General features: G+C 38.5%; 1 protein-coding gene and 1 long non-coding RNA gene across 2 annotated transcripts; both read left to right on the top strand.

The window, feature by feature from the left end:
* The first annotated feature begins 8,453 nt into the window (after positions 1-8,453).
* Positions 8,454-10,753, top strand: LOC107555685 (sorting nexin-20-like). Its single transcript, XM_016238552.1, has 4 exons — positions 8,454-8,458; positions 9,347-9,435; positions 9,534-9,562; positions 9,712-10,753. The coding sequence occupies exons 1-4, from the start codon at positions 8,454-8,456 to the stop codon at positions 10,378-10,380; spliced, it is 792 nt and encodes a 263-aa protein (XP_016094038.1). The 3' UTR covers positions 10,381-10,753.
* A 2,137-nt stretch (positions 10,754-12,890) lies between these two features.
* LOC107555725 (uncharacterized) lies at positions 12,891-13,659 on the top strand. Its single transcript, XR_001605191.1, has 2 exons — positions 12,891-13,103; positions 13,423-13,659. It is a non-coding gene; the product is annotated as an uncharacterized lncRNA (long non-coding RNA).
* The last annotated feature ends 206 nt before the right edge of the window (positions 13,660-13,865 follow it).

Below are 13,865 nucleotides of genomic sequence, written 5' to 3'. Positions count from 1 at the left end.
ATTGCGACTACTTCATTTGCATTTGCCAGTAAGTTTGCTACTTCTAGCATTCACACAGGAATTCGTCCACATCCATACTTGTTTTGGTCTATATACAAATGCAACAGCAACATGCCTGGGTTCGCCAAATTACATTTCCCATGATTCTCTGTGGCAGCATGAGATAAACAGATAAAACAAAAATTACACAGCTAATTTCCATTATTTGCATCTTTTTTTTCTTTTTTTTTTTTGCATCAACACTAAAAATATATATATATATAAAAACTAAACTAAAGTTTCGTTTGGTAAAAAAAAAAAAAAAAGAGGAACTGAAATGTGAAATTGTTCGATGAGTAAAACTAGTTTAATTTAAGCTTGAGCAGGGCATGAGCAAATCATAGAAAAATTTACAAATGAGACACAAATTCATACAAATTTTGTGGAAGCCCATTTCCACCACTTCATAAAAAATGAAAAAAGGTAACTGCGACTTTTTATCTCACAATTCTGACTGTTTCTCTCAATTCAGACTTTTTTCTCAATCTCAGAAAGTTTCAATTCTGAGAAATAAAGTCAGAATTGTGAGATATAAACTCGCAATTGTAAGAACAACTATTTCCTACCCTTAGAATTGGACTTCATAACTGACAATTGCGAGTTTATATCTCACAACTCTGAGAAAACAAGTCAGAATTATGAGCAAAAAAGTCAAGTATTTGTATCCCACATTTCTGACTTTATAACTCACAATTGCAAGTTTATATCATGTAATTCTGAGAAAAAAAGTCAGAATTGTGGGTTTACGTTTTGCAATACTGACTTTATAACATGCAACTGTGACTTTATATCCCATAATTCTGACTGTATAATTAGCAATTGTGAGTTTATATAACACTTCTGAGAAAAAAAAGTCAGAATTATGAGATGTAAACTCACAATTGTGAGAAAAAGAGTCAGAACTGTGAGATAAAAACTCCCTATTACCTTTTTATATTTTTATTCAGTGCCGGAATAAAATTAGTCAGATATGCCAAAACATACGAAACATAAAATATAGTCACAAAATGTCATGAGACATAATCAAATCCCTAAAACAAATGTGCAAACACACACACACGCACAAAAAGACCACACACACACACACTCAATTACTCAAGAATCATCTACTTAAATATACACAACACAGATCAAGCCCTAATCCCGGTTCTTCTCTATATTAACCCATCCTTTGGTTTCAACATCCCGCACTGCACTCTGTTTCATCCCAGAAAACCCAAACAGCTAATAATGCTGTGGAAGGAAACGTGACGGAACAGCGCAGTAGAGCACGATGGTTCTCACAGTGAACTACTCTACTGAACAGACAATGCAGTGTACACTAATTAGTTCCTGTCTTTTGAGGTGAAGTGCAGTAAAGAATGTGAATGGGTTGTGAATGCTTGGCAAATGGTCGACAGGCCACTCTTGAGTAGCAACCCAGGCTCATTGAAAAAGAGATAGTGTCCAGTGAGTGGTGCTAAGAGTGTGTTCAGCTTTATCTGAAATAGATGAACATGAATCTGGCAATGTTGTATTACATTGGTGGCTGTACGTTATCAAGGAAGTTTGGAAATTAAATGTCAGTTGAGTGCTGCTAAAAGTTTACCGCACTGTTGTGTTTGAAAATAATAAACCCGACCCTAAACTTAACTGAGAGTGTTAACAAAATCACACGTGAGATAAAAACACATTTGCTGAAGAATCCATGCTGCTTTAGCTTGCCTTTACGAGACTTCAAACTCTTTTGAGAAGTGTCCTGACTTGTGTTTCATGGGACCACTGTGCAATACTGCACCAGGGGAGCTACAGAGCAAGTTTACTACATCAGAAAAGTCATGCATATGGAAAAGGAAACATCAGAGTGTAGATTTCAAATCATGGACTATGTTCTGAGGTCATGATGACATTGTGCAAGGAACCACACGAAAATTAGCCTTTATTAATCAGTAATATGCCCCTGTTATCATAATTTGAAAAGGAATTCAATTTGTTGGTGTTCTACTGCCTCTAGTGTTCATTTCAGCTGGAAACGGCAGTGAACTGTATTTCAATTTGGAGTTTGTAGGTATAGAGACACATTTTTTTCAGATGAGTCTATGTTCAAAAATAGAGATGCTTAACTTAGATACTTTTTTTTCAGTAGCTCGGCTATTTCAAAATGTGCATATTTGCTATTCCAGCAAGGAGAAGTTGGAAACACAGGGTTTGGAAACAGGCCAAAAACACACATGGAGAAAGAACAAGGGAACAACTAGAAGTGAACCTGTTTGGCATGACACCTGCATAGAGAGATTAGCCAATCACAGCAGAACATATTTAAATATATATACCTCTTAAAGGTACAGTACCAAAACAAGCCTGTTAAATTGTATAAGAGTTGAAGAGAGAGAGAGTAAAAGTCTATTTTTGGTGTTGGTTAAATGTTTGAATGGCTAAGCAGCCCTGGAATGTTATAACACTTGCTTTATGATTATGCTATAGAGTCATAAAGTCTCAGCATGACAAATGCTTAGCATGCATCCACAGCTGATACACTTCCCATCAGTGTCTGCCGGTAATATAGATATGTTAATTTATTTCCCTTTACAATTTTGTCTCAAGGCTATTCATCTCTTTATAGTGTTTTGATAGGCAGATAAAGCCATACATCATCCTCTTGTCATTTTTTGAAGCCAAATATTAATCAATGAACCATGTGACCCAAAATGGTCCAGCTATGATATTTTCTGTGACCTGCCCAAGTCGGAGCGATGTACACATACAGCCATTTATTTTCAGGGACACATATGTCCATGCCAGGAGCAGACAGCACATGTTAATGCAACAAAGCATCAAAATTCATTAATGCTGTGAAGGAAATCTTATCACCGCAACACATTGGCATATACTCATGTGTATCAGCTCAGGAGATCATAAATTAGCTGTTGTCTCACAGTCATTTAACCTTGAAGAGACTTTTGAGTGTTTTTGTATGCCCATGAACACAGGTTACATGCCTAATGTCATTTTTAGTAAACACCAGGGTTATTATCATTAACTAAAAATATCAAAAATGTAATAAATAAATAAATGTTTCAATCCTTGAGTATGAATAATGTACATTTCAGATGACACATCTTATTAACATCTCTAGTGAACCTCTGAGCTCCACAATGAAGCAGTCTAAGACCTCGCAGCTGGTCTGCACAGACCGCACTGACCCCAGACGAACAAAACAAGACTTATGCTGCGAACAATAGAATATGTATGTATCAAAACTAATAAATAGATACCAGGGCTCAGCCTGGCACCTCAGACACAATGGGGTGTATTAAAATAACTGGCTTGATGTCATTGTTCTCTGAGCAGTGTGGGGTTTATGTGTTTATGTCTGTATGAATGAGACAGGCCGGAGATCACAGAGCTGTCCTTGTCCGATACAGTGATGAGCCTTTTAGACGCTCATTCAGCCTCACAATCTGCCCTGTATCGCCTACCCTCATAGAGAAACGACACTGATCTGATAGCTAAGAGAACTTTCAGAAAACATCCATCAAGCAACCAAAAATGCAGTACGGTGACTCCCAAAATATCTGAATGTGGTTCCATTAGAGCCAACAAATATCAAACTGTGTCACTTGTGCTTATATGCCACTAGAGGGTGTTTTAGAACGAGCTTCACTTTGGAGACATGTTGGTGATGTAGTTTCACTTCTATACAAAGATGTGTGTGCACATTTTCACACCTAGAGCAATAGCTATAACATTGTGACTGTTGTCGTGTCGATGTACAGCAGCACAAGTCTGTCCACACTGAACAAGTCAAAGTAGAAGCTCCAAATCCATTTGTCCTGTTGTCGGAATACAACCAGGCATCGTTTTACCGTTTGTGTTCTGTTTTTATATGAGTTTTCTAAGGTAAAATGTGCTTGTTTTTTTTACAGTAACCACAATGCATACAGTGATTAGCGCGGCAAGAAAAACACAGTTTTTATGATCTTAACTTTTTTCATACTTTTTTAAAATATGAATTACATTGTACACTCGTAAAACAGCCATTGTGAACCTGGGGTGGCAAGACTCTTGGATCATTTTCCATTTTTGGTGATTTATGTGGAATTTATGCTCAGCTAACTCTTATTTGATGAAAATACTTTTCAACACATGCGTTTTAAACCAGTCTGATCTGTAACTGAATGCACAAAACGCAAATACACATTCACCAAACCAAAACATGTTCATTAGATTGATAGAATGAGCTTAATTGTGTATGAATGTAACCCCTGGTTTCACAGACAAGGCTTAAGCCTAGTCCTAGACTAAAATGCACGTCTAAGCTGTTTTAAATTAAAGAAACTTCCACTGATGTTCTATCTCAAGATGCACATCAGTAGTGTTTTTATCTAAGTCACGTTTATAAAAGCAAAATGTCTTAATTGAACTCTGGCCTAATACTGGCTTGATCTAAGCCCTGTCTGTTAAACCAGGCCTAAGTGTAAGTTTAACTGAGTCAAACTCACTTAATGCATAGCATAGCCTTTGACCCCAAATTAATACAAATACACATACATTTTATTTTCACAGTTTTGTTCATTTATTTTTAATACTATTTATATAGTATTGTAGTAGTATTTTGAATGAGCATTTATTGTTATATTTTGAGTTTTCATTTTAATTGTAGCTTAAGCTTGTGCTTTTGCCCATTTATTTGTTTTCGATTTTTATATTTCTACCCAGTTTTAATTTATATTGATTTCAGCTTTATTTTTTAGCCATTTTAGTGCGTCAACTTATTTTATTTCAGCTAGTTGCCAATGCAGCATTTCTAGTTTTTCATTGTCTTATTCATCATACATTGCACTTTATTTCAGATTTATTTCAATTAACAAATAATTAACCAATTAAAAAAAAAACTAATAAATTAACAAACACATTGCAACTCCATAATGTTATCTTTCAGTTACTAATTTATATGCATTCTATGATTAAAATATAGATCACTGTCAGAAGAGTCTGCCATGTAATTTAACTGTACAGCACCCTCTATTGGACAAATACATAACACAATCACTTACCATCAAACATACACTCCGCAGCTGCTTGTATGTGCTGGTGGTGTAGCAGAGTGAGGAATATTACATTGACACACATTGGGCTCTTTATTTACACATTAGAGCCATATCTAATAAATCCGGCCATAAAGACTTGGAGTGGCTGTCATTGTTTCACTATAGAGTGTAGAGTAACTGCGTGTAAACTAATGATAATGGCTAGAAGATGCAATGTGAGGAAAAATGACACTCCCTCTTTCAAGTTTCACTTCCTCATGAACAAAGTTCAGTTCAGCCTACATGAAAAACAGAAACATGAACGTGTTCACTTCTAGAAATCCAACAAAGCTAAAGTTTTCATAGCATCATATTCAGTTTTAGCTGATTATTATTGGATTTTTTTATATGCACAGGTGGGTCAGTATTTTCTTTACATTTTCAGTGTGTTGTGCTTGTAGGTGATATTTAATACCACATGACTTGAGCGAGGTCAGATTTGCATGCGTTATACATTCTGTTATCTGCAAAACATCAAATTCTTCTTGCCACATTTGTGAGTCATTTCTTTTAGAGGTTTAATTATAGTTGTACTCCCTGGGGAAGTGTGCCCCTTTACCTTTCACTGAATGGGATACGAGTGATGTTGTAACGATTTGTAATGATTTTTATAAAGTTTTTTTTCCATTAGAAAGAGCTGTTGTAGAAGCTGTTTTGTGTGCTAGTACTGAAGGAGAAATACAATTTTTACAGGAAACGTTCAGTTCCATAATCACCAGTTTTCTTTTCTTTTTTAGCTTGTCAAGATGCTAAGATGAGTCAGTGGCGTAATTTGAGCCACTCCCTCTATCTACAGATATATGCATAAGTTTAGTTATGTACAGTAATTGTATAATCATTACAGGTATGTTAAGGGCTGACTGTGATTGAGGGAGCCATAAAGTAATAAATATTAAAGGGGTGATATGATGCGATTTCAAGTTTTCCTTTCTCTTTGGAGTGTTACAAGCTGATTGTGCATAGATAAGATCCCTGAAGTTGCAAAGAATAAAGTCACAAACCCAAAGAGATATTCTTTATCAAAGCTTTATCAAAAACTAAAACGGCTCGTTCTAACACGCCCCCACATATCTACCTCACTATGTGGGAATATTTGCATAATGCGCCCAAATGTGCATGCAAAGAAAGAAGGCGTGGTTTCAGTAACCGCAGTTAGTGTTGAAGCAGCATGTCAGGGAGACGCTGTGTGTTTCTAGGCGAAAGCAAAAGCACTTTATTTGGCCTTCCGAAAGTAGATGCATTTAGGAATCTTTAAGATTACTTACAACAGAACAGCAATGCATTTTATGGACGACTGTTTCGTGAACCTAGGAGAGGAGGTAATTCTGACTTTGCTATGCCAATCTGGTGCTTCTGAATCAGCTACTGTTTTGTTATTAGTTTAAGTATTTGCTATTGACTGTTCAAATGCAGAGTTTTGCGCATCGTGTGTGTGTGTGTGTGTGTGTGTGTGAGAGAGAGAGAGCGAGAGAGAGAGAGAGAGAGAGACAGCGTCACATCACAGTAGAGTCAGTCTTAAAAACCGTGGCCTGTGTACTGCACACATACCAGCTTCATCACTGTGTCCGTCACGAGACTCTGTTCCCCTTTCGGGCTCTGTCTTTACATTTATTTTGAAAGATGAAGCTCACGATTATGGTAAGGGGCGTTGCATTTCCGACTAGTGCTTGCATTGTTCGGCCAATCACAATGCACTGGGTCAGCTGGCAGCGTTTGTTGGAAGGAGGGACTTTGTTGAAAACGACGTGTTTGAGAGAGGCGGGGCATAGAGGACCTACAATAATGTACAGTATTTGAAAAAGAATGTGTTTTTTGAACATTAAAGCATGTCAACATATTCTGTTACACCAAATACACAAAATAATGATCTTTAAAAAAGCATCATATGACCCCTTTAAAGTAAATTTACTAGATGACAAGTATAATGTGATTGTCAATAATATCTAAACAGAATAATTAAATTAACTTTGCAAATAAATGCAAGAAATGCCATTACATTGGCTTAAATGAGTATCTTCAGAGGCATATTTTGTAGAATCCATGGTTTAGTGCATTTTCGGGACGATTCATAATGAATTTTTCATCATCCCAAAAATGTATTGAGGTCAGAAACTGATCTTTTTGTGTTTTTTGTACAGCTGCCTTGTACCAAAATATTATCTGAAATGTTGACTCTAGGTGAATTATGGTAAAACTCATTTACAGAAAGCTAAATTAGAGTGCATTGTTATGGAGGAAGAACTAGAAGCACACGACACCAAGGCAGTGGATGCCAAAGAAGAGGTTTCTTCAGCTCCTGAGCATTCGTCTCCACAGCAGGAGATATCATCCAGTAATGGTCAGTTTAAGTCAATCCTTAAGTTGTAACTGACATTATGAGAGCAGAATCTGATGGCATTAGTGCTCATTTCATGTATTCTCCCAGCTGAAGAGGCTGATGTGGGTTTTAGCGCCTCCTGTCTGACCACAGCAGAACTGCAGCAGCACTGGAGAGCCGTTAAGCAGGAGTTCAGAAGCATTAAACTGCTGTTTGACATCCCCACCGCGCGAATCATCGACCAACAAATCACTAAATATGTGGTATGTCAAAGCTTATAGTGAAGATATAAACATTAAGTCGAACTCTACTTTCTATTTTGACCCAACTAATTCATTTTCCCATTATTCCATAATCTTTCACCAAAATATAATAACTTGCTCTGCCTCTGAAAATAATTTCCCTTTTGTATGACGTCACCAAGCCCTCTTATTTTTTAACCGTTCCCCTTTTCACTTTACAATTAAAGAATGTAACACTGAAGTATACTTGTTTGTATAAAGGATGGTCACCACCCAGAAAACACAGAGCGTTCTGCTAATGTTAATATATGGTTCTTGTTTTCTTTTTATAAACATATAAAATAACATTCTAAGAACATTCTCCAAACCTAAAGGGGAGGTTCAATTTCCATTACTGAAAAAAAGACCATTAGGGCAGTGTTGTAGTTGAGACCAGAGACCAGAGAGAGCCTTTGGGTGTGTTTACACTTGTCATGTTTGGTTAGATTAAAACGAACCCTGGTGCGATTGCTCTGTTAGTGTGGTTCGTTTGAGTAAGTGTGAACGCTGCCATCTGAACCCTGGTGCGCACCAAACAAGCGGACCGAGACCGCTGAAAAGATGGGTCTCGGTCCGCTTCCAAACGAACTCTGGTGCGGTTTGAATGATATATGAACGCAACACGGACCAAATACTTCTAAACTAACCAAAAACAGGAAGTGATGACAAGATGTGACGCTATGCGACATGATTTGACGACGCGGTGTAACCAAAACAAAATGAGCAGAGGACAATCGTGGAGCAACAATGAGGTAAAGTGCCTTTTATGAGCTCCTTGTGAGTTTGCAGGTGGTGAAAATAAAATGTACATGCAAGAATGAGCGCGCTTAGTCCAGGAGACGGCATTAGGTGTGTTCGACTTAAAGTGGAGCTGAGCGGACAGATCAGATAATGGGTGTTTTGATATCATACATCCGCAAGCGCCACTGTAAGTCTAACGCAACTTTTCTTTGGGGTGTTCGGTGAGTTCCGTCACGATATATACGTCATTAAAGCCGACCAATCAGGTTGTGAATGTATCATTATGCCTTTAGATTCGCTGTCTTTAGGTTCGCTGTCAAAAATGCCAATGTGAACACTAAGCGGACTAGGACCAAATGTATCATTTTCCTTTTTGGTCCGGACCAAATGGACCAAATGAACCGAAATACAAGTGTGAACACACCCTTTATGTTAAGATTGTGTCTTAAGAACTAGTCTACTAGCAGTAAGCCAAGGGGTAATCAGTCTTAGTTTTTGGTTTCAATCTACGTTTTTATATAACTGACTTACAGAAAAGAAAAAAAAAATAGATGACTAACTTGTAAGACTAGTCTAAGTGTTTTATGCAACCAACCCCATTTCTTTCGAGTCTGAGTGCAGGCCGAGACCTGAGTAGGTTGAGTCTTAGTCAAGACTCAAACCAGAAGAGAATCTAAACGAATGTAAATATGCTGTATTGGGGGTGAACGGAGCCTGGTTTTGCTTCAATGTCACATGAATCTCTGTAGCTCTTGTCCAGAACTGCACAGACCACAAAACATATTCACAGTTGTAGTTCCTTAAGAACAGACTCTGCCTTGACTTGTTTCGAGTCAAAGGCAAAGTCCAAATGCTCCACAACAAGACCAAAACCATGAAAATCTTGGTCCTGGACTCAGAATCGAGTCCAATTTCGAGTATCACAACATTGCTTTAGAACAGGGCTACCCAATCCCGTTCCTGCAGATCGACCTACCTGCAGAGTTCAGTTCCAACCCTGATCCAACAAACCTGTCTGTAATTATCAGGTGCTGCAGTTCTTAATTAGCTCAGGTGTGTTTGATCAGGATTGGAGCTGAACTTTGCAGGAGGCAGATCTCCAGGAACAGGACTGGGTGGGTACCCCTGCTTTAGGATGTCAATTCTGGCAATCTTTTGGGAATCAAAAACTGTTAGCTGTGTATGTCTTTCCCAGACATGACACATCCTGCAATGCTTCTTGTCTCCTTCACATTAGTCTTCACAGCTCATTTCTGTCCTTCAGGTATACCAGATTGTGGTGATCCGCTCAGGTAGTTACGACTGTGAGCATGTAGCTATCGAGCGACGCTACTCAGACTTCCTCCACCTTCATCAGGAGCTCCTGCTGGACTTCAGCGAGGAAATGGAGGACATTGTGATGCCCAGGAAGAAAATGAGGGGCAACTTCTCAGAGGAGAACATCGGCGAGCGGCGCGTAGCCCTCAGAGACTATCTTACTCAGCTCTACTCCCTCCGTTTTGTCCGAAAATCACAAGCGTTCCTAGCGTTCTTCACTCATAAGGAATTAAAGGCTGCATATGACCTCCTGCGTGGGGGCCGCTTTTCCTGGGCCCTTGAGGGCCTCCAGAAGGTGTTGGTACTTCAGGAAAAACTGTCTTCTCACAACCCTACTTTGGTGGTACCAACCCTGTGTGCCATGCTGGTGTGCCAGAGGGATCTAGAAGACTTTGACACAGCATTTCAAACTGGTAGAATAGCTTTGCCCACAGTGAGATGCTACGAGCTCCGGCAGTATAAAGGGCCCCTGCTGGAGGCTCTTGTTGATTTGGGTTACAGTCTTGGGCTGCCTGTGGCGCAGTTACAGGATGAGCTGACCAGAATGCAAGACTCGCCAAATGGGCAGGTGTCAGAGATGTCCCTTAAAGAACTGGTGGTGCAAGAGTTTGTATAATCAGAAACAACTGCTATTTAGTTGTTAACTATAATCATTATTTGATCAAACCCCTAATCCAAAATATCAAACTACAATTGTTCTATGTGATCGGACTAATGATCACCTGAAAGGAAATTCAAACAAATGAAAATCCCCACAGATTTACATTGCAGAGGTCAGAATTTCATAGAGAGTTGGTGAGGGCTCTTTTGACTTGGACCAGAAAGAAACCACCCAATCACCTAGAACAACCGCATAGCTACATGTCCCATCCACATATCAGTACCCAAACACTGTAGACATGAGGATAGTCTCCTTTGGCAAGTGTTCTGACTTGTTCTGTAGTTATATTTTTATGAACCATATTTCTTTTATCTCATATTTTATTTATGCCGCAAATCTTTTCCATTCATCTTGGATAATTGTGCAACAGTGAAATTAAATGTCACTCTGGCAAGTTATTCTGGATTGCTTTCACTGATTGTGAGCACTTTTAAGCCAGTGTGTTGTTATTGTTAACTAAATTAGTTTTTGGTAACTGAAATATGATGCTCTTCTAAATTCATTATTTTGTTATTGTAATTGATATATTTACACTTTTGCAAAACATAGCATCCTACAAACTCACACTGAGTGGATTGGTATGATTCCCGCTTTAGGATTGATAAATCCTGGTGTTCAAATCCCGGACGAGCCCCCAAATAATGGTTTGTCCATCAATATCAATATATGAATATATTTTTGCGTCAATACGTTATTTATTTATGTTTCAAATCTCCAAAACAGGCTTTCATTAAATCATGACATACTATGCTTGGGCACAATGACTGCCTTGTATATTACTGTATGGTACCATACATACATAATAATCAAACCAAGTTTAACCAAAACTTCAAACAAAAACACAGATGTCCAAACTTTTTTTCATTCTGTGATAAAATTAGAATTACAACTTAATTACTTGTATGAAATACTTCATACTGTGCCAGAACAACAAACAACAAACATTTCTGCATGTGTGTCTGTCCAACTCCAACATGATCTTATGAAACTCCAGGAAGCAGGTTCTTTCTGATGTGATGCACAGGTGTATGTCACACTTGCTGCACTTGATTCGGACGATCCCTTTACAGCTGGGATACTTGCACCTCCCTTTCTTCCCCATGACAGGCCAGTGGTCCGTTTTATCCAAGCGCACTTAATCAGACACACTGGGGCCCGCTGGCCTCCTTTTCCTCATCTCCGCCAGTGATAGAGTTTTGTGATAGAGGTTTCCTTTAAAAAACGGAGGAAACAGTTTTAAAAAGTATTGCATTACAATACTTTTTATTTATGAAAATTGCTCTAACCAAAGTATTTAAAGGGAGAAGTTTACATTAAAAACATAATTTTTTACCTTAGATGTTCAATTTTGATGTTAAATCCACTATTGTTTTATATAGAATTGTTTTAGCTATAGGTTATACAGCATTTATTGCAATTGCATCAGAAGTAGCTTTAATTAAATTACAGAAAAATTAGGAGTAATCCCTTACTTTACTTTTTTCAAGGGAATGTTACAATGAATTACTTAGCAATGCATTTCACCCCACACTGTTTACATACATTGGGGTTATAATGCTTAGGAACAGAGTTAAAAAGTAAATTGCAACCACTGTTTTCTGACATCATCCGCTTTCGGAAGTGAAAAAAAAAACTGCGTTTCAGGCGGTCGCACACCGGACGAGAAGCGCAGCGTTGCGCCACGTCTTTAACATTCAAATACATTATTTTCTATGAGTGTAGGCACACCAGCGGCGCCGTTCTGCGTCTGTCCGCGGCGCCCAGCTATGTCGTGTTATATTTGAAAGAATTGTTCTAGACCAGCGGTTCTCAATTCCAGTCCTCGCGTACCCCCGCTCTGCATGTTTTGCACGTCTCTCTTTGTTAACACACCTGATTCAGATCATCTCGTTAGAAGTGAGCTCCGTGCATGAACTGTGTTCCGATTGACATGGTCCCTACACAGTGTCCATTGCTCCCTACTCCCTGAGCAGGGGAAATCCGTTGAAGTTTACTTCAATTCGGAATATTCATTTACAGATTTGCGCTACGCCACTGCCTGCAGCAATTTCCACATAGTGAGGTAGATATGTGGGGGGCGTGTTAGAACGAGCCGTTTTAGGGGGGCGTGGCAGAGTCTTAACTTTGATAAAGAATATCTCTTTGGTTTTGAGACTTTAGTCTTTGCAACTTCAGGGATCTTATCTACGCACAATCAGCTTGTAACACTCCAAAGAGAAAGGAAAACTTGAAATCGCATCATATGACCCCTTTAATGTAGCTCATCAGACGTGAGTAATCAATAAATGTAAAAATAAATATAAAACATACAAAATAAATTAATAGTAAATAATACTATATTGAAGTATAATACATTATACATTATTAAACTGTTATTAAATAAATACAGTATTATATTACTAAATTTGTAACATAAAAGATGAAACTGGTCGATTTTTGTTGTGCGACTAATCGAGCCTTGCACATGTTGCGACAGCGCGTGCGCAGACTACATGCGGACAAGTATTTATTTTAGCTTCTTGTGCTACATACAGCCATATGCTGCCCTTGTGGGCCATAAAACTGAAAGAAGAGCTTTTTATATCAGTTCATTCACATTAAAACGCGTAGTTTAGCTCTTGTCTATAATGGCGAAGGACGGTGCAGCGAAACTGTCCAAAAATCTCCTGCGGATGAAGGTAAGAAGCTGTGACTCGCAGACATCAGCATCAGCATCAGCTCGGATCCGCGAGGAATGAATTACGAACAGGGAAATCATTTAGTGGAGGACTTTTGACTAAAACTTAAAAAAAAAAACATCTTGATGTTTGAGTTGCGTGCTGTTGTGAGTGTCATGCTTTTGCTGAATGCAGTGTGTTGGAGATCAGGCGAGCATGTGTCTGATGCCCGCTGTCTGTCTGTCTGTCTGTCTGTCTGTGTGTGTCTGTGTCTGTCTGTGTGTGTGTGTCTGTCTGTGTCTCTGTCTGTCTTTGTCTGTCTGTCTGTCTGTGTGTGTAGTTCATGCAGAGAGGTTTGGACGCAGAGCTGAAGAAGCAGCTGGATGAGGAGGAGAAGAGGATCATCAGTGATGAACACTGGTTCCTGGACCTTCCTGAGCTCAAGGCCAAAGAGTGAGACCTGACTGACATCTCACTGATATCCTGTCCTCAGAAAACTATATTTAGATTCCTAATGTCTTAATAGCATTGTGTGACGTAACAAATATCTATGGAAGCCCATTTCCGCCACAAAAGGGGGAAAAAAAATGGTATTTGGTAAATTATGATTATAAACATTTCTCATTTTTATGAGATAACGGGTCGAAACTATGACAAACAGATGTGATAATGACGTAAGTCGAAATTGGCAGAGAAAATTATGACATGATGATAATAAATTAGGGCTGGGCGATATAGCTAAAAAATGTATCAACGATATAATGTTTCATATCGTTCGGTATC

The sequence above is a fragment of the Sinocyclocheilus grahami genome, unplaced genomic scaffold (genome assembly GCF_001515645.1).
Source record: "Sinocyclocheilus grahami isolate Dianchi unplaced genomic scaffold, SAMN03320097.WGS_v1.1 scaffold543.1, whole genome shotgun sequence".
Taxonomy (NCBI): Eukaryota; Metazoa; Chordata; class Actinopteri; order Cypriniformes; family Cyprinidae; genus Sinocyclocheilus; species Sinocyclocheilus grahami.
The sequence above is the reverse complement of the archived record's forward strand: the minus strand, read 5'-3'. Positions and strand labels throughout refer to the sequence as shown.

What these genes read in the sequence shown, in the direction of transcription:
- LOC107555685 (XM_016238552.1), top strand. An exon ending in CGACCTACCTGCAGAGTTCA is followed by an intron (nt 9,436 to 9,533) that starts GTTCCAACCCTG and finishes GCTGAACTTTGC; the next exon opens with AGGAGGCAGATCTCCAGGAA. An exon ending in ATCTCCAGGAACAGGACTGG is followed by an intron (nt 9,563 to 9,711) that starts GTGGGTACCCCT and finishes TCTGTCCTTCAG; the next exon opens with GTATACCAGATTGTGGTGAT.